Source organism: Piliocolobus tephrosceles, chromosome 15, assembly GCF_002776525.5.
Source record: "Piliocolobus tephrosceles isolate RC106 chromosome 15, ASM277652v3, whole genome shotgun sequence".
NCBI lineage: Eukaryota > Metazoa > Chordata > Mammalia > Primates > Cercopithecidae > Piliocolobus > Piliocolobus tephrosceles.
The window spans coordinates 102,655,129-102,679,604 of record NC_045448.1 but is presented as its reverse complement, the minus strand read 5'-3'; the positions used below and the strand labels follow the sequence as shown (position 1 = coordinate 102,679,604).

At 39.4% G+C, this 24,476-nt stretch overlaps 1 protein-coding gene across 26 annotated transcripts in view; it reads left to right on the top strand.

The window, feature by feature from the left end:
* The window catches only part of MAP4K4 (mitogen-activated protein kinase kinase kinase kinase 4), a 192,588-nt gene that overhangs the window by 108,123 nt on the left and 59,989 nt on the right, over positions 1-24,476 (top strand). For all 26 annotated transcript variants that reach the window (XM_023211368.1, XM_023211364.1, XM_026456411.1 and 23 more), the window contains exons 4-8: positions 13,719-13,844; positions 15,110-15,220; positions 19,295-19,385; positions 21,491-21,621; positions 23,893-23,947. In XM_023211368.1, the coding sequence (XP_023067136.1) occupies positions 13,719-13,844; positions 15,110-15,220; positions 19,295-19,385; positions 21,491-21,621; positions 23,893-23,947 (514 nt within the window). The remainder of the gene's footprint in view (positions 1-13,718; positions 13,845-15,109; positions 15,221-19,294; positions 19,386-21,490; positions 21,622-23,892; positions 23,948-24,476) is intronic.

The following is a 24,476-nucleotide window of genomic DNA, read 5'->3' as shown; positions in this document are numbered from 1 at the left end:
AGCCTGTCTCAAAGCTGGACTGTGACATCGTGTCTGTGGTTGATGGACGCAGCTGTGCAATTTCTGTGTGTGCTTGGCAGCACCATCTTCAAAAACATCTGGTCTAAAGATGTAGTTCTCTTCTCCTGCAATTGTATGTAAATTATTTAGTGCATAATGGGATAATGCCAAGTATACTTACTTGACATGAACACATAAATGATTTAAAAGCCCAACATGATTTTCTGTGCTGACCCAAAGAGTTCAGTGAATTGGAAGATTCATTGTCTAATTGGGTGTGTGCGTGTATCACTTAGTTTGGTGCCAGTACATCACATGCCATGGATATGCTAATTTTCTTCATTTTAAGTGAAGGAAATGGCTGGTGTGGTATAATAGGTAGCAAAAGCAGGAGGGAAGCCTTTGACTAAACCATCAGGGTGAATTTGGTTTGAATCAAATCTTTCAAGGATTGCTGTGTCTAAGATACATGCCTCAGCATCTCCTATACATGTTTTTAAGGGATGTTTAGAGAAGATTCCATAGTACCACTGTGGGTTTTTTTAAATATAGGTAATTGCTGTGCATGTTTTAATGATATTTATGTTATATAAATATATGTATTTAATTATATTTGCATTATATATTATGCATTTATATGTTATAATTGATTTATACCCATATTTAATATATAAGCAACCTCATTGCCTTTTGCATTGGACTTGGTGAGAGGCTTCTCTAGATTGGCTCTTATTTTTATAATATCTGAAAAAATTCTCGATACCATTTAAAAGAACAAAGGTCTCCAGGATTTGTTACTTATTATATCCCTCAGGTTTTATGATTTTCTTTCCCCCAAGTAATTAAAGATGTCTTCAGTGAAATTTACCAGTGAAGGATCTTAGCTCTGAATAGCAAGCCCCAAATTAACCCATTATTTACTCTGGGCTCTCAAGAGGCTATCTTTTTTTCCTTTTGGTTTTGAGGTTTTCTTTTTAAAGGTCTAAGCCTTAGAGAACCTTAAGTTTTAAATTCATTCTTTCCCCCATTCTGTGTCTATTTTTAGTTAGAAAAACTGATAAACCCAATTAATTCTGCAAGCATAGGTTACAGTATTCTGTGCCAGTTTTTTGCCCAAGTCTTACTATTCAGTAGAAACACTAGCTGTTGAATGTGCTCAAGTCTATAAGCATCCATGCACAAGACAGTGCCTTATGCACACTGCTGATTGATTCCAGTGTGAGGCTGCCAATTTATACTGAGCCTGGCAGGAAATGAGGGCATTTTCTTGATTTCTTTTAACAGACTTGTTTTGTTTTATCAAGTTTAGTTAGTCTAGGCTCAAGAATGTGAAAGTAGGGCCGGGCGAGGTAGCTCACGCCTGTAATCCCAGCACTTTGGGAGGCCGAGGCGGGTGGATCACGAGGCCAAGAGATCGAGGCCATCCTGGCCAACATGGTGAAACCCCGTCTCTACAAAAATACAAAAATTAGCTGGGCGTGGTGGCAGGTACCAGTAGTCCCAGCTACTCGGGAGGCTGAGGCAGGAGAATCACTTGAACCTAGGAGGCAGAGGTTGCAGTAAGCCGTGATTGCACCACTGCATTCCAGCATGGCAATAGAGCGAGACTCCATCTCAGAGAAAAAAAAAAAAAAAGAGAATGTGAACATAATTTTGCTGGCCCGTGGGTTCCCTGGCTTCATTCTGTGTAGTGTCATTCCCTGTCTGATTTCTTTTATCCTGGCTCGACCCAGGTTTCTTGGCTCCTCCTTGGCAGCTGCCCAAGTACACCTGGAATGATCTTTCCTCACCCTCCCAGGTGTTGATTCCCCTTCTCTCTGCATTTCCTTGTCCCTGTGCTCTGCCTGCCTCTGTATCTGCATTGGCCCATGTTGTCTTTTTGATGAGTCATCTATCTCCCTGTCCTGTCCCTTCTCGCTCTTTCCAGTGCCCCACATGGTGTTTGCTATGAAGTGGGCCCACAGTTCATGCTTACTGAATGAATTTATACCAATGGATGGGCATGTGGATGGGGCACTTGCTAAAATCAGCCAAGGAAAGTGGCATGGCAACTTCTTCACCTTCATTTTTTGGGTAACAGCAGATGGTAAATTTGGCAGTTGGTATTGTTGGTTGGAGCTGGATAAGTTGAGCAGGTTCCAACATGGTAATATCCTTTGTGCTTGTGAATTTGGGTTGGTAAATGGCCTTTCAGGGTCTTCACTGCTGACATTTATTTGTGTAATTTTAACTGATTTAAGTTTTTGTCTCTATCTCTGTAAGTCAATACACACTCTTGGAGGAGAAGGTACCTACCACTTGAGATACTTTGTATGGGTTTTCATGATAACAATATGTTTACTTTTTCTTTTGTGCAGAAATTTACTTCCTCCATTACATTCAAGATAGGTGTGTGGTAGTTTATGGTCCTCCTTTATTCTGACAACTACATTCTTTTTCCTGTGCGCACGCTTTTCTCCCCCCGCACCGTGAGAGTTCTAGTTTTAAAACAATTGCTTCAAGTTAGCCAGACTGACTGAGGGGACTCCATGCAGACTTTGCATGTGTTTTGCTTCATAGCCATTCAGAGTACAGGGAGATGATGATCACAAGACAGGGAGGACTGTGTTGTTCTTTAGGGAGTGATGTTGTTTGAATCTTCGCAGATGGAGGGCATCTGCAGTGTCTGGAGACCTTCTTTGCATGTCTTTGGTCCAGGCACTCCTACAGCCTCCAGTCCACCTCCTCACAGCATGCGTATGTGTCCCTGTGTACTTGCAGATAGATGGAGTAAAGATTAAGGAACACAATGGCAAGTTAATGAACTGTTTTAAGACCAAAGTGACTTACTACAGCTTTATGAAATGTGTGGGTAGTAGGCTGCCTTAAAGTTCTGTATAAAATGATTAATAGCAAAGAAAAAAGTTGCTAATAACTTACAGTATCCTTCTGGTGATTGTTTTTAAAATGTGCATCTTTGCTGTAAATAATTGCCAGACAGTGTGATTATGGTGCTGGATGGGGTGGTGGGATGCTCGGGGACGCCACTGAAGTAAAAGAAGTAAGTGCAAGATAAAATAGCACCAACTTGTCTTCTAAATTTGAGGAAACTTTGTTTGCCTATTTAAATTGGATTACATTAATCCTGTATTATTGACTTCCACTATGAAGTTAGAGGTTTATTTAATGGAAAACGCTTTTTTTCCTGTATATAATAAAATTTGTATTTTCAAAAATAATCTTTTAAAATTACATTCAAGAGAAAAATTGTTTTCTGATAAAATGCGAATAGTACTCAATGTTAGTAGTAATATGTATTGTGTTCAGAGCATGTCTCAGAGTGAAAACATTGAAAAGGGAGCTGTAGCTGGGACCTGCAGCAGTGTGAGTGCCGGTGGTGGTCACTCTCCTAGTGCCCTGGGGCGCAGTTGAGCAGCGCCAGTCTCAGCAGTTGTTCGTATTATTTCCAATTGAATCACGTATTGAAGATCATTGGTTGTCTTCTCCCTCAGTCTTTTTGGTATCTTTGAATTTTTGGCATCTTTTCACATTTTTCCAAGAGAAGCACTTGCAGTTTGTCATTATCTTGTATGAACAGAGGTAATGACATACATAGTTAGGACATACATTGCTGACTGTTGTTTAGAGGAGAGGATATGGGACACATTTTTACGAGTTTCTGTGGTGGTGGAGTATAAAGCATTCAAGAGGATTTTCCTCATAAGGATCACTTACATAGTGGGCTAGAACTGAATACACTGGTTCGGTTCAGAGCAGAAATTCTCCTTGGGTTTAGTTAAGGTCAGTTTGAGTAACTAGTGTAATGCAGATGGTAGCCCTGTAGAGTCAGATTTCCTCAGAGCTTGGTCAAGTGTAGTAGTTTTTCCATTGGGACTGTGAAGCTTTTGATTTTGTGTTTCTCTCATTGTCTCCCATTAGACGGTTTGATATGTTTCTAAGAAGTAGAGAAAATTGAGAGGGAGAGACTTCAAATTATTTTCCTAGTTGGGATTGAAAAGTAGGGAGGTGATGTTTAATTACTGAAGTCTTGATGACTGGTGCCACCCTATAGTTTTCTTCCACACCACAGTGTTAGGAAATGATTCACACAGGTGAGAAGCTGTGAGAAGCGTTGAGTGACCTCCAGATACATGCTGTCACATTTTCTGCAGAGAACGTTAAGATGCAGTATGACATTGCCAAATGTATGCTTGTACCTGAATTTTGTCACCTAAATGTTTTTAAATGAAGGGTGTCTATTAGGAATTAAAATACCTTGATTCTATTTTCTATTTTACCCAAGTCTGTGACACTTATTCATGGTCTTTTTTGAGTAACTTCTGTGGAAAGCATCTTTGAATTCTTAGAGCCAAGGGAATGGTTCTTCATATGTGGTTCCCATGAGGCTCTTCCAGAAACTTCTCCAGGGATGTGAGCTGTGATACAGAGGTCACTTCATTGTATTTTAAGTGGAAACTGCCATTTCGTAAGAAAGACAGGATCCCTTTCGAGATTCACAAATTATCCACAACGAAGAGAATTATTTGAAAGTAACAAAATGGTAGTACACACATTGAAACTAAGGCTTTTTTCCTTGTTACCATGTTGGCGGATTATAGCAAATTTTCCATTTTCCAGGGAGCATCAAGAGCCAGGGTGATTTTGGTTTAATATCATGACATTTGAAAGATAGCTTTCCAAGGAAAGATTTCACTGCTTTTCTCTAGGTGATCATTGTTTTTATTTTTTCTTCCTTTTTTCTACTCACGTACTGTAGTGATTCATGAAACATGTGAGAATAATACATAAGCAGGAGTTGGGGTAGCTTAAGAAGCGATAGTGGAGGAGACAGGAAGAATGAGGGAAAAGGGTAAGGTAAACCATGAAACATATCAGAAATTGGTGCTTTGCTTCTAATGTCCTCAAGGTCAGAGTTAGAAAGTCACTGAGCTGTGTAAATACTAGCCATTGACCCCGCCCTCTGAAGTCGTTGCTTCTCCAAGTAGGGTCTGTGGAATAGTTACTAGCTTCATTTTGACAGCCAATACTTTGATTCACACATAAATCAATAAGTTGTTTATAGCAATCAAGGTGAAACAAAAATTATTTAAATGATTGGATCAAAAGTAAATTGATTTCATTTTTGTAGAGTTTTTCCTATATGTGACTTACATTTTTTAAAAAAATTATGATTATATTCTTCTATTGGTGGGAAAGTAGGAACAGATGACCTGTATGATAATGTGGGGCCTTTTACTCTGCTACTCTGGTTGAAGGATTGAAACATCTGTAAATCCAAGTTGTTGCTTTTTAAATGCACTGGGTTCTAATTTAATGGACCAGAAAAATCAAATTGGGTGTCAGGTTGCTTCATGGGCAGATGCCCAACAGACATAATAGTTTATACCAATGGAGGTGTAGGTTGTAGCTTTTGTTGAGTTTTTTTTTTTTTTTAATCTGTGAATTTTGTGATCAGTGTTATTCCTGGGTTAGTGTCAGATAATTTTATCCCCCCCCCCCATATGTATATGGTCCAGCTTCTTTGCACACCTGGTAATTTTTAATTAGATTCCAGACTTTGTTAATTTTACCTTATTGGGTACTGGATATCTTATGTTTTTTATAACATACTTGACCTTTGTTCTGGGATGAAGCTAGTTCTTGGGAACAATATGATCCTTTGAAGATTTGATTTGGGGATTGTCACATCATGTAGTCTAGATTTATTTGGCCCCACTATCGAGGCCAGAGTCTCCTGAATCCTGTGAATGATGAGTTTTTCCAGTCTAGCCAACGGCAGGAGGTACTGCTTCCCATCCGTTTGAGCACTGGGTACTATTCCGAGGAATCCTTTGGGATCAGGGTCTTGCCCTTACCTCAGGTGGTTTCCGCATGGGGATGTGTTGATAGTGTGCTACTGAGTCTTCTAGGGGAATTGCTTGCTGTCTGTGCAGCTGTCTCCTTTCTCCTCAACTCAGAGACTCCTCTGGGCGCCGTTTAGGTTTCCTTTCCCTTTGCTGCAGCTTGGAGTCCTTCTGAGGGCAGTAAGCTGAAGTCTGCATGTGTTTCCCAGCTCTCAGGGTCACTGTCCTTATGGCCTGAAGTCTTCTAAGCGCTTTCATATGTTTTGTCTAATTTTAGTTGTTCAGGTGGTAGGATAAATCATCTGCCCTTGATACTTTATTTTGGCCAGGAGCCGAAGTTCCCTTCATTCTTTTTCATTGAAGACACATTTTGTCAAACGTGTAAGCACGAGCTCTGGTACCTGTGAGTGCATGGATGAATCCAGCATGAAGTGCAGAAACACTATTGCTTATCACACCCTCCTTCAGAGCTGTGCTCCTTGTTGCCATTCCTTTCTTGGACCTGTTTTTAAGGTTTTAGACAACACTCTATTCAGTGTGTATTGTACTCTTTCCCTCCTTGTGCTGTGGGAAGCTTCATGGAGTTTGCCACTGGGTTAGGGAGAGGTATGAATAGACTGAGGCAAGATTCTCCTCAAGGGACCTTGTGGCAGGTCAGGAAAATGAAGACAGAGGATGGTAAGTGCTCCACCTACCTTCTCCTTTTGCTCCAGGAATGACTTAAGTCTGGAAGGAGCCGATACTAAGAAGTTGCGTGTCTGGATTGGTACGTCATAGCAAACAGGAAGAAATGACCATGAGGCTAAGGTCAGAGCCTTGTGTGCCACTGACCCAGTTGAAGGCAGTTTAAACAGCCAGGCTGTAATTCTTCAGGCTCTCCTAGGCCTCCTTGCACAACTGACCATTGGTGTCAGCGGCCCAAGCAGGGAAACTGGTGGTGACCCTCGAGCAGCAAGGAGGGTCACCCTCAGTCCAGGGACAGAAGGAGATGGACTGTGAGTTGCCAGAAAGCTCATTTTGAATTCTTTGGGGGTCAAACTTTTCTATCCTAAACTCTTACTTGTTTATTTTTTTTCCAAATTAGGAAAATCGTATATGACAATTGTAGAAAATTAGGCTATAATCTAGAGGTAATATTTGGTAGCATTTCTCCCCTCCTCCTCAATGCATTCATTTAAACTGAGTACTAATATGAACTATTTCAAGTATATTCTTGAAGACATTTGTACCCATGGTATTTTGTCTATAGATTGGGGCTCGACAGGGTCAACTGTCAGGATTCCTGGATGTTGATGACATGAAGCTTTGGAAAGATCTAATAGTTTCTTTTAGATCCTAGGGGAAATAGTGATCTGACTTGAATTTATTGTTTGAGTGGTATCACCATGTTCGTTATTTGCCATGTGGTGCTTTTTGGTGGGAGTTTGTCCTTCTTGTGGGTTATTCAGGCAAGCATCAGTCTCCCTAAGTTATTGATGGACAAATGATGCAGAGGAGAATAGAATGAACTATATTCACTATCTGAAGTCCTCCCCACCCCCATCCATCCAGGTGAATGGTGTCATTGTGTAGCTGTCTTCTATATCACATTATTTTTAGATACCAGCCGAGTAGTGCAGTCTCATTGAAAGATTCAGCAGGTGGCACTTTGTAGAAGATGGAGGGATCCAGAGTGCGTGCTGGGGGCTTTGCTGTGTGTAGTAGAAGTTCTGTGTTGTGCTTTCCATGGAGAACAGGGTGGGTCCGGGGCTTCAGGCCATGGCATGCTGGTTTTGGAATCCCAGAACTAGCTCATTGGTTCAGTAGCAGAACTAGAAAGAGGATGCGTTTTGATTTGAAATGTGCTCACAACAGAGAGTGTTTTTTCTTGAGCAGGCTGTCGTGAGTGTCTGATTTCCATTTTAGTTATGTTAATTTTGTCATTTTAAAAGTCGGTTTTTATTGAGACTGATCTTGGGGGGGGGTGCGGATTAATTTTAAGGAACATGTAATTTCTTCCTTTGATCAGATCCTATAGCCTTAATTTTGTTCTGGGATCTTTCCTGTGTAGTTATATTCATCTATGTTTAGTTGAATAGTCAGTGAATTTAACTTGTAATGTGATGTGCCTGTTTGAGGGGAAAAAATGGATTAATTCTGTGCTGCTTTCATTGGTGTGGTACTGAATAATACTCTTAGATGTAGTGGGATTTACCAGGTAGAAAGTGATCTGTTCTCATTTTTCTACCCGTTCACAGTCACATAAAGAAAAGATTCAGTAGTAGTTGACAAAAACAAACTTGTAAACTGGTTTTTAAAAACAGTTATGTTCATTTGTACATTTTGGTGCTGAAATCTTCCAGAGATACATCTCATTTTATCAGTCCTCTCTCCAACTAACATAGAGTGAACAGTCAGTTGCCTTTTTCTTTTATCCAGCTGTCGCCGAGTCTACTTTTAATTCTGTAAAGAGGGTATGCCAGGTGAAAGGTTTCATTTGGATTCCAGTTAGCTTATCTGAAGTCTGCCTATCTCTCCTCACATAGTTACTACCGTTGATGGAATGAGAAAAAATTTAGGTAACAAGTTTGAACAGCATTTTAAGGGGTCATTAAAAAACAACAGAACACTCATACCATGCACTCCTGTGTGCTCAGATGGTGGAGTGGGCAGGGCTTGTCATATGACAAACCCATTGCTGCTTGTGAAAATTACTACTTTGCAGATGTTCCCTGCCCCACCCCCACCCTCTGACAGCCTGCAAGGCGACTAAAAACTCATCTCCCAGTCAGGTCCTAGCCTGAGACAAAGGCCTTTTCTATGAGAGTTTGCTTCCACTGGTTAAAGTCCAAAATGCTAATTGGCATCAGCTGCATTAAATCACTAAGTGGGGGCTAGCAGCTGCCACACCATTTGAGTAACCAGGAGGGGGACCTTTTTTTCTTTACTAAAAAGGCCTCTCTCTCAAGTTACTCTTGATTTTGTTTTTCATTTGTTTATACTTGTGACCTGCTAAAGAAGAGCATGGAGGACACAGTAGTTTGGACTCTGCCTGGACACATGGAATATATAAACTTCCTCTATGTAGTTTTGCCAACTCAACTTTATGTATGGGATTTTTTGTTGTTTCTAAATTTCAGTTTTAGCTGGCCCCAGTCTGTTTTCTCCTGTATCCTTCCAGGCCACATGGAGTGTTTGTTTTTGGTGGTGCTCGTGGTGGTGGTGGTATGTATGTATGTACTTAAGTGTTGGGATGCAACCACCAAACGTGTGTTTAATAACCTAAAGGAGACTGAAACTCAGAAGTTGATTCATTATTACCCTACTCTAAAGACAACATAAAATACTGTGTAATAAGCATTAGTCATAATTAGATTTCCAGTTGTAGCTGGCTCAAAGCCATTGGTAGATTCTGTATTTCTAGTGGTGTTTTTTTCTCCAAGTGGGCACTCATAATTGGACAGTAAATGACAATTAGTGGTGCTAACTGCCTTTTTATTTTATAAGATGTGTAATAGTCATCTATTTTAAAATCATAAAATCAAGAGAGGAAATCTTCAAAGTGTATATAAACTTGATCCTAAACAGTAATTTGAGGGGAGAATATTATTTCCCTGCAATATATTTTGTAGTTCATTTTTGTATGCTTCCAGGATTTGACTATTTCAGACCTGGGAAATATTCTGGCAAGTGACATTGATGGGATCACTGTATTTCTGGGTGATATTTGGGTGTTTCCGTCATATTAGAAAAACTATTGCCAGACTTGATTGTATTTTAGTTGTTCATCTAAATCATTGATTCTGAGATGCAACCCAGTTTTGAAGATGTTTAGAGGGTGTACTTTATGGTTGACAGTGCTTCATGGTTTCATGACATAAAATAGTCATGGGCTCCATTCAAGGGCACTTCAGATTCAGTGAAATACATGGTCCCATGGTAATCTGCCACCAGTATTTACCAATGTGCCTATTCAGGAGTTTTCACACCAGTGGACAGTATGGAGTTTAAGCCTATGAGAACTTTAAAATGTGTGCTTGATTTTTAACTCGGTGAGCTGTGAAAATATCGAGTGCTCTCGACTCTTTCTTATACAGTGGTGAACAGGTTAGATCCTAGAAGACATTGGTTTGTGTCACTAAAAGGAAAAAATATAAATGGAACCTAGTGGAAATACTTTATAATTCTTAACTATTGCTCAGGAAGCCTTTCATGGGAGAATCATAGGTAGCATTTCTTTCTGTCAAGAAGTGAAAGCTACTGGCAGAGCGTGATAGGGAACAACGGCCCTGGAAATAGTTTAGCCACTGCAGGGAGTGGAGGTAGGCAAAGGTAAGGGTTGGATTGATGAAACAAGTCTGGACAGTCCAGTAAAATTCACTACTGTATGAAGTTCTTATTACAGGAACAAAGTTAAAATCAATATTTGGATTTTCCCCTATTCTAGTTCAACATAAGATTAGACGAATGGCTAACGAGAATAACCAATGTTGTTTTGTTTTTGTGTAGTTTTTATACCCCAAATCCTTACAGATTTACTGACTTTTGGATAAAAGGAGAAAAACGGTTAGTTCGCTTTCTGGTCACCCAGCTGCAGTTCAGTGTACGGAAAGTGGGATGTTTGGCTTTTTAGAGCACATTAACCATGGACCTTATCCTGGGAGTGACACCACATGCCTTTTCAGTGGGGCCTGTTTACGGCCACTACCCTGTGCTAACTCTTTTCAGGAGCCTACCTGTCTTGACAAGCCTCATTAGGGCTGTCCCAGGCCACTCACTGCTTGGTCAGGAGGTCTCTCAGAAACCCTCAGATAGCACTGGGAGTGAGTTGTGGTGAGTCAGGAGGGAGCAGGCTCAATGTGCCCCCATGCCAACAAGCCCTGGTCACTACTGCTCATCATACTGTACATGTTGATATGTGTGTGCAGAGAGCACAAGATAAAACTTTTGAGGCATTAGATTTCCTACTTTTATTTGGGGCATGCTTCCTCGTGTTCTATGTAATAAACATCGTTACCCTTTTCTGTTTTAGAATGAAGTTCCTTTGAAGCAAGGTCTCAAATAGAAGTGTTTCTCTGTTTTACTACTAGCTAGTCTAAACACTGGTTTTGTTTAGAATTAAGATGGTTATCTACTATTGAGTACCTCATTTTTCACTGCTGCTTTCAACATGGCCATATTTAAATCTCAGATAGAAATTATACCTATTTGGTAGGACTTTGCAGGGTTTGAATGAGAACTATTGTATCAACTCTATTGGGTCATGTGACTGCTGCCGTATTTGTAGTCATCTATCAAAGTCACATGACAAGTGTGCCTGTAGAATATATAGTTGTGCATCACTTAACAATGGGGTTATGTTCTCAGAAATGCATCATTCATTAGGCAGTTTTGTTGTTGTCCATCATCAAACTGTGTTTACGTAAACCTTATAGATGGTACACATGGGCTACCTGGTGTGGCCTATTGCTCCCAGGCTGCAGACATGTACAACATGCTACTGTACTGAATAGTGTAGGCAATTGAAAAATAATAGCAAGTAGCTGTGTATCTAAACATAGAAAAGAGATTGTCAAAATATTTTAGAAAAGATAAAAAATGGTACTTTCCACATAGAGCTCTGAACATTAATGGAGCTTACAGGGCTGGAGGTTGTTCTGGGTGAGTTCGTGAGTGAATGGTGAGTGAATGTGAAGGCCTAGGACTACTGTACGCTACTGTAGACTTCATAAACATTGTACACTTAGGATACACTAAATTTGTAAAAAATAAGCTTTCTTCAATCATAAATTAACTTTAGGTTACTGTAACTCGTTTGTTTTATAAAACTTTTAGGTACTTTTTAAATAACACTTAGCTTAAAAAACATTGCATAGCTGTACTAAAATACTTTCTTTTTAAAAATCTTCGTAAGCTTTTTTCTGTCTTTTCTAACTTTTAAACATTTTGGTAAAAAGCGAAGACAGAAACACACACATTAGCTTAGGCCTACACATGGTCAGGCTCATCAATATCTGCCTTCTACCTCCACATCTTGTCCCAGTAGAAGGTCTTCAAGGCAGTAGCACACATAGAACTGTCATCTCCTATAATAACAATGCCTTCTTAGGGATACCTCCTGAAGGATCTGCCTGAGGCTGTTGTAAGTTCACTTTTTTTTTTGTTTAAATAGGAGTACACTTTAATATAACAATAAAAGTGTAGTAAACAAACCACTAACGTAGTCATTTATTAAGTATTATGTACTATACATAACTATATGTGCAATAATTTTATATAACTGGCCGTGCGACAGGTTAGTTTAGCATCACCACAAACAGTAGGTGATGGAAATTTTTCAGCTTCGTTTACTAATTTTATTAATTTTATGGGTTCACTGTTGTATTTGCAGTCCTTTGTTGACTAAGATGTTATATAGTGCATGACTGTACTATAATACTCTAGCGTTTATGTTTCAGAACCAAGCTGTAAAGCTGCCATCTTGAGAATTACTATTCTAAGATGACTACATGTCTTGTTATACATTTGTTTTCTAAAGCAGTAATGTATAACTGAAGTCTGTATTTTAAAAATTGTTTTTCCCATCTGATCTCATTAATATCTAATCAATGATGTCGCAGCTTTTAAAGTATAACAATTTGCAAATCAGACTTCCTTTAGGCTTGCAAGGCCTTAAGAGTGATTCTAGAGGTGTTAGACTGAAGCATACACACACACACACACACACGCATGTATGTCTAGGCTACTCAGAGCCCCTACTCTTACCTGGAGAGAGAAGGACATCAAGTTATGAGTGGGATGGTTGTGTCAGTGTAGAAAAGTAAGGACATTTTAGGGGACTAGTCATCTTTTCCTTTTGAAATGTATGCAGTATAGGGGATTCTAGAGATCTGGTCATCAGATTTCTCCCGATCTTACACTGCGCTTTTCTAATCAAGGATGATGTTCCCTTTCCTGCACAGTTCCTGTTCTTTCTCACTTTAACTCTGCTTTCCCTTCATTCTGTACTAACTACAAATCTTCCTTAACCTGACTCTTCACAGATAGTATGTCATGTGTATATAACAGAATGTCTCCCTGGCTGGTGTGCACAGCTTCTTCTCCAGGTTTATATGAGAGATAGGTGGAGATCACAGACTTCTCAGCCTTTGTCATTCACAAGGGCAACTTATTTTTATTTTCCAGACTTGTGTCACTATCTGTTTCCTTCATTCCCCACCCTAACCTTCTCACACAAATTCTGGATTTCTTCCTCTGCTCATCTTATTTCAATAAACCAAGATGCTAGGAGAGGAGCCAAGTCTGAAGCAATGTTCTCAGTGATGTTTTGTTACTGGGACCCACTGGACTCAGCTGAACCTCTTTTTGGGTTAGTGGGTTCTCACTGAGCACACCGTCACAGACTGCACCTCCAGCCTGCATTCATGTATTCAGTACTCTGCCTTGGCTTCACTAGAGGGTGCTGTCGTGCAGGGTTGTTCGAGGTAAACGTTTTCTGGACTTACACGGACCAGATGATCTGTATTTGCAAAGGAAACAGACTTTCCAAGTGATAAGTTCAAATAGTATCAGTCATTTCCCTTTTTTGGTCCCATTTTTACAGCTGAACAAACCGAGGCTCGGAGAAGTGGAGTGCATTTCCAGAGGTCACAGTTAGTGGGAGAACTGGCCAGGCAGTCCCCTCGCACTGTTAGCATCACGTCCTATAATCACACTTCAAAGGATGAGTCCTCTAAGATTCCTGTTGTTGGCATAAGGATGAAGTGAATGCATATGCGCCTCTGCTCCTGGAGGGTGGGGAACTTGTGTTCCTTTCATTATTGTATGTAGTGTGGGGGAAGTAAAGTCATGCACACCGTTCAGTAGCCACACATTTTATTTTTATTTTTTCTTAAGGATGAAGAGGAAGAAATCAAACTGGAGATAAATATGCTAAAGAAATACTCTCATCACAGAAATATTGCAACATATTATGGTGCTTTCATCAAAAAGAGCCCTCCAGGACATGATGACCAACTCTGGGTAGGTGGATGTTTCCTGAGCATTTGTGGGCATTCCATTTGCTTGAATTGTAAGGGCATGGTGGGGGTGGGGGCTGAGGGGAAGGGAGGGAAGAAAAACAATGAAGAGGAGCAGTAAGTAGCTGGCAGATTCTAAAGGCTTCCTTGGCCGATGTCTCTGGGTTGACTATATGCTGGTTGTTTTATTTTGATAGTGATTTCACATTGCATGGAAAAAAGTTAACTTTGTGTTTCCAGAATAAAATGGCAGCATCTAGAAGGAATGTGATCAAATAGCAAGGAAATTAGGAGCTTGAAAGCAATACAATGAAAACTTTATTTATGGGAACAGAATTAATTTGAAAACTCAGCAAATTGAGCTTACCACTTGGAAATGAGAGACAGATCTCAAGAAACAAACTTCTGTCAGTAGCTTATTAATAGTATTAATGATAATAGCTAATTAAAACAAATTACAGGGAAATTTCTGGAATTGACACATTCAACCTTATCTCTTTTTGAACACATTTGTATTCAAGATAATGACCTGGAGATACTATCAGATCTGTGGCTATCACATTATTTAAACTTACAAAGCAGGAAGATAGATTAATACTTTTTGTATCAGTATTTTTAAAGGGCCATTACAGAAAACATTTGCAAAATTAAATAGAGGGAAAAAGGTTACCCTGTAACCATTGCCCAAATCAGGTCCTAGTTAAAATTTTAGAACAGTTCAGTTCGGTTTATTTTCTGGGTACTTTAAACATACCGTTGTGATCATATTGTTCAAACGTTCAGATACTGTAAATATTGCATTAAAAATTGTGTAACTGCTTAAAAATACTATTTTTTATTCATATTAGACCCAGTTAATATAATAGTTTGAGGATCATAATGTGAAAAATAGAATGTTTTTGAGGCAAAATGAAAAAGAATGTTAGGGAATATTTGAGTCAGATATTTGATAATTGGGCAGTGATGAGGAGCAAAGTGGTCTTCCTGTGCCCGTGTGCTTCTGAGAGAGAATGAGCACTTCAGAATTGCTGCGCTTGGGTGTGCCGTAGAACACCAGACATTCTCAGTCTCGTGGACCACATACATGGAGCGAATACATGGGACTGTGAAATGAGCTTTCAGTTATTTAGGTGCCTCCAAATTATTATGAGTTATTTAGGAGCATCACGTTTCCAGGTCTTTAGAATAAAGAGATGGCATGGTGGTTAAACTGGTTTTCCCAATTTCTCCAAGATGTGTTACTCACCTTGTGTCTTGTCTGCCCTGTAGCTTGTTATGGAGTTCTGTGGGGCTGGGTCCATAACAGACCTTGTGAAGAACACGAAAGGGAACACACTCAAAGAAGACTGGATCGCTTACATCTCCAGAGAAATCCTGAGGGTGAGGAAAGTGGGTGGCTGCAGTGCTCCAACCCATGATCCTGTGCTTCCGTTTTCATTTCCCCAGCCGCAAGTACTTCTTTGCATTACTTATACATATATAGATTATTCTCTTTGACAGCCAAGGATTCTGTATATCTAGCTAGCTTTGATAATTTTAGGCTACATCATGATTTGACTCTGGCAAGTATGTAAAGAAGGTCGACTTAAATAAAAAAAGCTTTTCTGTATTTCCCTGAATTTACTTTCCATGGCATCATGACATACCTTTTGGCAGCTTTCCTTTGAGTTAAAAGGAACTCAGAGTGGAGGGGAAGAGAAATAATCTCCAACTATTGTTTTTAAAGGAATTCTGTGTATAAGCTTATAAATAAATACTAATGATGCTGAATGCTGATTTTCAAAATCACCTTGAAGACTTTGGTGTTAGCTACTAGAATCTGTTACAATATTTATGAAGAAGAGTTAGAATGTTTAATATTATTGACAGCCATTTGGAAAGCTGGCTAATGATCTTTAGAGTAAGTTTCTGAACTGCTATTTTAGCAGCTTTTAAATGTTTCTTTTGAGTAGTAAAGCCATGTTGACGGCACAGGCAGAGGGTTTCTAGGATTTCGTATTTGAGCAGTGCATGTAGGATATTACCAGTGGGTCTCTTCCTTCATTTGGCCATCACAGTTTTTCTTTCTACTTCATCCCTGAATTACACACAGACATTTCATTTCATTTATCTACCACATTAAAAAAAAAAGATTATGAAGTTAAATTGAAGCACAATTCTTGTGCTTCCCCCACTAATAAAAAAACTTAAAGTAATGAATAAGTTATTTTAATTTTTTAAATAAATAAAGTTATCCCACTTTTAATATGTAAGATTCATAGAGGATTGCAGGTTTAAAAACTGCCATCTAGACTTCCTAGAGAAATGTTTAATTTTTTTTTTTTTTAAGATATTTATGTAGTCCTTGAAAAGAGACAGTTCTCCTAAGAAGATTAGTTGTGCGGGGTGGGGTAGGGTGACAGGAGAACCATCTTTTTATAAATACTTGCAAATGTCATTAAAGTGTCAGGATCTTTTATGACTATTATAGAAAGCAGAGCCTAAATGTGGGAAACTTTCCTGCCCTATACTACTGTAAAGGAAGTCAGGTACTGGGCCAGATGGATTTTCTCTGTTAACAACTAAAAGTCTTTAGCATGGTAGGCAGGATAGAACATTGGTTGAGTGGTTGGAGACTAGCATAAGTTAGACCTGGGTTTGAGTCCTGCCTCTGCTGCTTATCTATAGCATACCCTATGTTATTCAACTTTCAGGACTTATTTTCTCCTCATCTATACATTTTAGATACCAACCTTTTGAAATTACTTTTGTTAGGAGAATTCAATGAGTTTAGTGTATATTAATCATTTAATGTAACATTTGGATACATAGCTACCTATCAGTGACTATTAATTGTTGTCATTATTCTTTGTTTTAAACACCCACTCTCCTGCCATACACATCCCCACCCACATACCCACGCCCCCTACCTTTCTTGTATATAATTCTAGTATGGGATATCTCAAGCAGAGAACTAGCTTTTAGCATAATGTCCTAGGCATCAAATGTATTTCAGCCTCCAAGACAGATGTGTTTCTATACCCAGGCAAGCATTGTTTACCTATCATATGTAATATGTACATTTAGCCATTTTACCATCAATAATCTCCAGTAACATTTAAAAGAAGCCAAAGTTGTTTGACGCCTCTAAGCCAGCTTGAGTGTGGCATGTGAATGAACATCTTTTTGAGACGTAGCAAATCTTTTTCACCTCACTGGGCATCTGAAACACGAACTGCCTTTGTCTACATTTCATCTAGAATGGGAGTTTTTCCTTGTGACAAAAGTTTAAATTAACTAAAAACAAGCAAATGCCTCAGGGAGAGTTCGTGTGTCATGCAGTAGTATGTGTTCATTATAGGGGTTACTAAGAGTTGGCTTTGGTAAAGAGAAGGCAAGATGATAAGCTGGAGGTAAGGCCTCATGAGAAAGGAATGCAGCCACCCCCAGACAGGTAAGCTGTGTTCTCAAAGATGGTTGGGGTTAGACAGTTTCTGTGGTGGCAAAACCTTTCCTCATTTCTCGCTAGATGTTGGATTTAGACATTATGATCATTATGATCAGACCCTTTGAATGGTCAGAGTCCTAATCTGGTAGGCCTCAGCCAATAGAGAAGTGCTTTTTGGAGCCAGCACAGTTACCCTCTGGACCACAAGGCTTAGCAGCAAGGCCAGCGTGTTCTTTTTAACCCACTTCCATGTTCACATTCCACAAGGCAGTATCTTCATATTGAACATGGGAACTTAGAGCTTTCTATAACCAATGCTGTATGGCAGCCTTTGACTGCTCTTTAATTCTGTGACCATGCATGATACAGAGTTAAGGGGAAAATGTTTCCTGGTTTAGAAACACTGATGCATTTTCTGGAGGGTAGGTCCTTCGCTGAGTGTTTGGATTTGGCGTCTCTGCTGAGGAAGGATAATTGTGGCCTGTTTTCTGGTATGGGACTAGTTGAACACACATACACTCCCAGGTACTTCATGGAAGAAAAAGGTTCTTCTTTTTCCTAGTAATCATTAACATTGTTGCAGAGCTATTACATACACTTAATTCCCTGTAGAAGCAGTGATCCTGTATGTAGCAGTATAGACAGGAAAACAGGCATTGTTCCATACATTTATTGCTGGTAATGAACAAGAGTGCATGCAAGCCACATTTGTTTGACAAGATGTGGGTGCTTATGTATGTTGTTAAGATAGTTCTGTAAAAGTTTAAGAAGAGGTTGGCAAGTTAGAAAACAAAAATGAACTGAAGTAATAGAAATAGGAATTACGAAGAATTGGGGAATTTAGCTTTTGTGTCTCTCCTTTTGCTATTTGAAGTTATACCATGCTGAGAGGAGGTACTTTGTTCCTAACTATAGCAATAAGGTACCATATATTTTTAGTGCTTTTTACTCTAGTCAGTGCTTTGTGGTATGATACCGCACATCCTGTGTTGTGAAAAATAAACAGAGCTGTCAAATAAGCTTTGCTCTGTTTCATAGACAGACCAGTAAATGAATGTTTAGAAACCCCCTGTGTTAGAAAAATTAGTATTCTAGAGGAGCTATTGTATTTAATTCATATCTTACAAAGTAATGATAACAATAAAACCCCACGAAAAAAGAATAAACAGGAAAAACATCAAATAACCCTTACTTATAATCTGCCCTTTTTGGATTGAGACATTTTAGAGTAAATAGGTTGCTTGTATCTTAAGGAGGTGAGCTGTATATTTGGCTTCTCTCGCTAAGGACAGAATAAGTAAACGAGTTGTGAGAATGATGCACTGCTGTCTCTTGGACCATATTTGGATGCAACACGTGTTTTTGTTCTTCCACCACCTCTCGTAAGAGACAAGCTTTTGGGCCTCATTCCAGATACAAGGTCATCAAAAAGTGTTATATGCCCAGTAGGTTTGTTTCCTTGGGAAAGAAAGATACTTTATTTGAACACAAGGCTCTTTTGACAGCACAATCATTTTCTGCTTGGGATGGAGGTGGGATTGATCAGCACTTAGCAGTTTGTCACTGTGCAGTGGGAAGGCTAGCCAGTGTTAAAGAGCCAGATTTCAAAGCCCTCTCTTGCCCTTTGCTTTTCCCCTGAGATGTGTCTAGTTCAAATATGCCCACGGGGTCACCCTCTAGACATTTAGCGTGGGAAAGGAACCACCCTGTACACAAATAGCACAAATTATAGCAGAGAAACTGCAGATGGTAATCTGCAGTGTATCTTAAAGGCACAGCTAGAAGTGGTCATGTTGCTCACACGGGGAACCTAACCCACTGGGAATGTGGAGGGTGGGGAGGACTTCTTTCTGTGTGTGTGGTAGTATTGGTGCTGTCTTTCTGGGAATGCACTAAGAGTGAAGTTAATGTTCATGAGCTCACAAACACCGTTGGTCCACATGTGCACTTTCTTATAAAAGGTGTGTTCCTGGCTGTTTACTTGTAGTCACAGAAAACTAAAATTCAGGCCTGTCTTTCCTATTCAGGGACTGGCACATCTTCACATTCATCACGTGATTCACCGGGATATCAAGGGCCAGAATGTGTTGCTGACTGAGAATGCAGAGGTGAAACTTGGTATGTAATGGATATGCGGCGTGATCTCGTAATTGCACCTGGCACAAGCCAGCTGCGCTCCCAGTTCTGCTTCCATCTAGCTAAAAGTTCCGTCTGTTACGCATGTTTTCTATTTCTGTTCTTAAGAATGTGGGAACCGAGCATATTGCTTAGCCTGGCTCCAGCCTCCCCACTTCCATGTTAGTTCCCCCCCACCTCCTGCCCCCTGGTTCTCTATACAGCAGCCAGACTGATCTTCAAATCAGACCATGCCACTTTCCTGCTTAAAGACCCTTAATGGCTTCCTATTTTACTTTGAATAAAACTGACATTTCTCACCCTTGCCTATAAAGAGCCATGTAGAATCTGATGCCTGCTACTTTTCCCTCTTCATTTTATGTCCCTCTTTACTTCTGTCTTCATCAGTCACTGTCTTTTTTTCTTTTCTTAAACTTCTGGGTCTTGCCTTGGGGCCTTTGCATAACTGTTCCCCATTGGGAAGACTTGACTTCAGTTCTGAAGTCACAGTTTTTTTTCTCATGTTCAGGGGGCTTTTCCAACCTCTGATCTGTCTTGGGCCTTGCTGCTTGTTTCTTTCGTAGTATTGTTCACAATTTATGGTTATGTGATTGTTTTTTTACTTCTGTTACTGTCTCCTTTGCCAGAATGTAGATTCTGGGAATGCAGCAAATAGCCTATTACCCAGCACCCAGCGTAGTGACTTCATTGTAGTAGGTATTCGATAAATTTCTGCATGGATAGGTAATTACAGCCCATGGTGTTTTCCTGGAGTTATTCACAAGGGTTCTTTTATATTTCTTGTTTCCTTTAGCTGGGTCTGAACTCATTTCACTTTCATCTAAGTGTTGTATCAAATTTTTCAATAGCATTTGTATTAATTTTTCTTCTACTAGCACATCACAACAAAATTCTTTCTGTTTGTATGGGTCTGGTCCACCTTTCTTTTAGAAATCATAGGCACAGCTGTTGTACTGTAAAAGTAACATCTTCATAGTTACTTTCTTGCATAGTGTCTGTGTTTGTTGGTCTTCTATGGAGGAATCTGCCCAATTGGAAATTCCCCTCAGCGCTAAGATAGGAAGCGCTTGAGCAGTTCTCATACCAAATGACTCAGTGAGCTGTGCGTTCCCTGCACTGGTCTCCTGGTACCGGCCTGTGATAGTCCCTGAGTGATCACTTAGTGGTTGGTTACCGTTGCCTTCCAAGTTGCTGTGATGCTCGCTTAGGCTTCCCGTGCTGCCTGGCCCATGTGTCTCTGTCTCTGAAGGAGTACTCAGTGAGTAAGTCCACACCCTGGACAAGCCATTTTCTGAGCGTGTTCTGTGCATAGAAGTTGAATCGATGATCCCTTTAAGTCATCTCAGCACTTTGTAGGCCTTTCTGCATGGGTGCCTCCACCTTTGTAGGTTCCTGCTGGGGTAATGGTAGTGTGTGTGGTGATAGTGTTGGCGGGGACAGATGGCAGGCATTCCGTTAGAGGTCATGGTCTTCCCGCCAGCTCTGCCTCCCATCCTTGAACTTTCCTCTAGACCGCCACCACCATCCAATTGGGTGGGTTGCAGAAGTCACTGAAAAATTAGCAGAAGTCCCAAGTGCTTTAGGATGTGTTGTTTGTGAACATATGATTTCGCTTTTTTTTTTTTTTTTAATTCAGTACTGTTTTTTTTTCAAGAAAACTTTTGTGAATTTCTTATCTTTATGGTTATTAGTGCTGTTTAAGAAGGTAAGTCAAGTGCGTCTTCAGTCAGTTCTCCAGAACCTGGGGCTCTCTGTGACTTGATCTTGTTTGCGGCAGTTTTCTGAAAGCACTGAAGGTTGTGGTTCGTTCAAAAGGCCCTCTGCTGGTCACTGTTGGAGAAGCTGGGGAGGCAGACAGATCCAGGCTTCACAGAAGCTTCCAGACCGGTAGAGGATCTCACAGTCTCGGTGGCTTCACTGTGGAAGGGCACTCCTGACCAGTGGTACCTGCCTTGAGGTGGATCGCATATTCATGAAGCACTGCTGTTTCAGTTTACTATGAAGACATTTCCTCCTTGTGTTTTTTCACAAGTATATCTGGTTTGTAATTGTGTTTCACTTTATCTTCCTTTCTCTTCCTCCTACAGTTGACTTTGGTGTGAGTGCTCAGCTGGACAGGACAGTGGGGCGGAGAAATACGTTCATAGGCACTCCCTACTGGATGGCTCCTGAGGTCATCGCCTGTGATGAGAACCCAGATGCCACCTATGATTACAGAGTAAGAGGCACCTGCTCCGTAGGCCTTTGCAGGGCCACTGGCATGCCTGAGGGATGGGGGCTTTGCTTATAAATTGCACACCCCTTGTCTGCCTGCTTTTTCAGGGAGGAAGACCTTCAGTGAGGAAAATTGCAGGTGCAAATTTTTCAGGACAGTATTCAGATGCTGTCTTTTTTGTCCATTTGTATCATGTGACTGTGTTCTCATTAAGGAATACACTGGTTTCAAAGCAGTCTGGAGCACTTTGTTGTGCCTAGAACTTTTTGTTCCTATTTACTATCCTTTTTTTTTTTTTAACTGGAAGAATATATTAGAATAGAATATTTATTCTTTTTAAAATATTGCCAATGTATAATAATAGCTTCATTTGAGTGAAATTTTATATTATTCTTGTTAAACTGCTGTACAGCTTTGATTTGGTATACAAATTTATTTAAATTATTAGAGTGACCTCTAGGGACTTGAATCAATAATGCACTTTAAAAAAAAATCTAGATGTAAATCCATACTTGATATCAGACTCAGGTTACTATGTTTACAAAAGCTGTTTTTAAAAATCCATGCCTTAATTAGATGAGCCAGACTGGTTAATATACCTGTTAATGGTATGCAAAATGGAATTCATGTCTTAACAGTCTCCCATGTATTTTAGTATTTATTACAAATATCCAATTAATGAGACTTAATTTAAGACTAGTGCAGAGTAAGTTTTATTTTTTATATACTGAAGTATCTTAAAATAGATAACAGACTTTGTGACTTTCCACTCTTTACTATGTCTCTAAAATTTGAAAATGTTTTCCAGCATTCCCCAAATAATTATTGTACCTAAGTAAATACAAATAGTTAATACAAAGTTGGTAATTAGACCTGGCTGGTATGCAGAACAAGACAGTGCATTTGGTTATTTAATCTCTTTTAATCTAGAACCCCCCCAACCCCCACCTGGTTTTTTTGTTTTTGTTTTTGTTTTGCCATAAACCTGACTTTCTGAAGAGCGTGGGCCTATTGTCTCATGTTCTACCCTTGAGATTTGTCTCATTACTTCTTTATGTCATTTAGTTTGTTTCCTGTAAACTAGAAAGGCTTAATTTGTATCAAGGAAAACTTTCTTAGCAAAATCACCACTGGGGAGGTGGAGGTGCTTCAATTTGCCTCACAGCAGGGGACATGCAGAACTGTTCATCCCCCGCTCATGTTGCCAGGAGTGGCCACTGGATTAGGGTAATGAGCCCCTTTGTGTACTGTGATAGTATAGAAAGCTTAATGAAAATAAGGGAGGAATGATAGGTCTCTCCTTTTTGTTGTATTCAGATATATGTGTCTGAACTTTGTAATATAAGTATAGATTATTTAGAAAACCTTTAAACTGAGCAAGTTTAATTCCTTGGTTAGGATAGCATATAAACAAATATATAATAATGATAATAACTATCCTTATCTAGTTTTCAAAAATTCTTTTTTTGGATTTTAAGAAATATTGTCTGAGATATTTGCACCTGCAATTTTCCTCACTGAAGGTCTTCCTCCCTGAAAAGGCTTTAGTACATCAAACAGTGTTTAGTGAGTACCCTCCATTACAAAAGTAAATAAAACTGGCAAAAATGCCTGCCTTCATGGAACTTACATTTGAGTAGAAAGTGAAGTTTAATTCAAATTTTAAATTTAGTATTTCAGGGGAATCAGAAAAAAAAAAAGATTCCATGTACAGAAAACCAGCTGACTTGTTTGGTTTGCAAGTAGGGTGGGGATGCTTAGTGGCGTGATTTGAATTAGTGAGCCCCATTAGGTTTTATGAATTCAGTGGTGAGCACTTTGTAAAAAATGGTTTCTGGCCTTTAAACTTTAAAATCTTAATTAATTAAGTTTGAGTTACCAACAATACACATCAATCTGGGCCAGAAGTCTGAAGTACTGAATGCTTATGAAGAAATGAAGAAACATATTGAACAGTAGACCATTCACTGAAGAGTTAGAGAGAGGTTTTTAAGTGGACCAGCTCTAGTTCATTCATAGATGTGAGTGGTTTTAATTAAATCAATTTTTTCCTCCCTCCCTCCCTCCCTCCCTCCCTCCCTCCCTTCCTCCCTCCCTCCCTCCCTCCCTCACTCCTTCCCTCCTTCCATAAGTTCTACAAATGTGTTTGTACTTCTAATTTTCTGGCAAACTTCATTTTGGTTTATATAGCAAAGTTGTGTGAATAGCCAGACATATAAGTTAGTGGCTTTGTAGCTACTCCAGTATCCATAATATCCTGTTTTATTTTTGCAGAGTGATCTTTGGTCTTGTGGCATTACAGCCATCGAGATGGCAGAAGGTGCTCCTCGTAAGTAACTTTCTTTTCTTTTTAGCTCACTTGTTAATGTGTAACTTAAAACTCTCCCAAGACTTCAAAAAGAACAGCTCAGCTCCATGGATAAAGGCATTTCTGGTAGACTGTTTAGATGAAGGCATCATCAATATACTCAAGTTTTAGATATAAAAGGAATTCTTCGCAACCACTGTTACTATTCCTTTTAAATATCTCTAGGAGGCCTATAGGCTACATTTTATTTTATTTAAGTTGTACTCAAATGTGTGACCTGAAGTAGTGCTGAGATCAGATAATAAGTAGTAAGTTTTCTCTTTACATTTTAAATTGAATAATTCAGTGAAACTAGTCCTAGCACATGAAATTTTAGTATTAAGTTTTGACTTTACAAATGGAGGCAAAACTTTATTAATAGAATAATTTTTTGTGCGTGTTAACTGAAATTTTGTGAGTGTTTGCTTCTCCATTGGATTAAATTAATGAGAACTTCATATAATTCATTTTTGATCACGGATGAGGTAGAACTGCAGAGAACAAAGGAAAA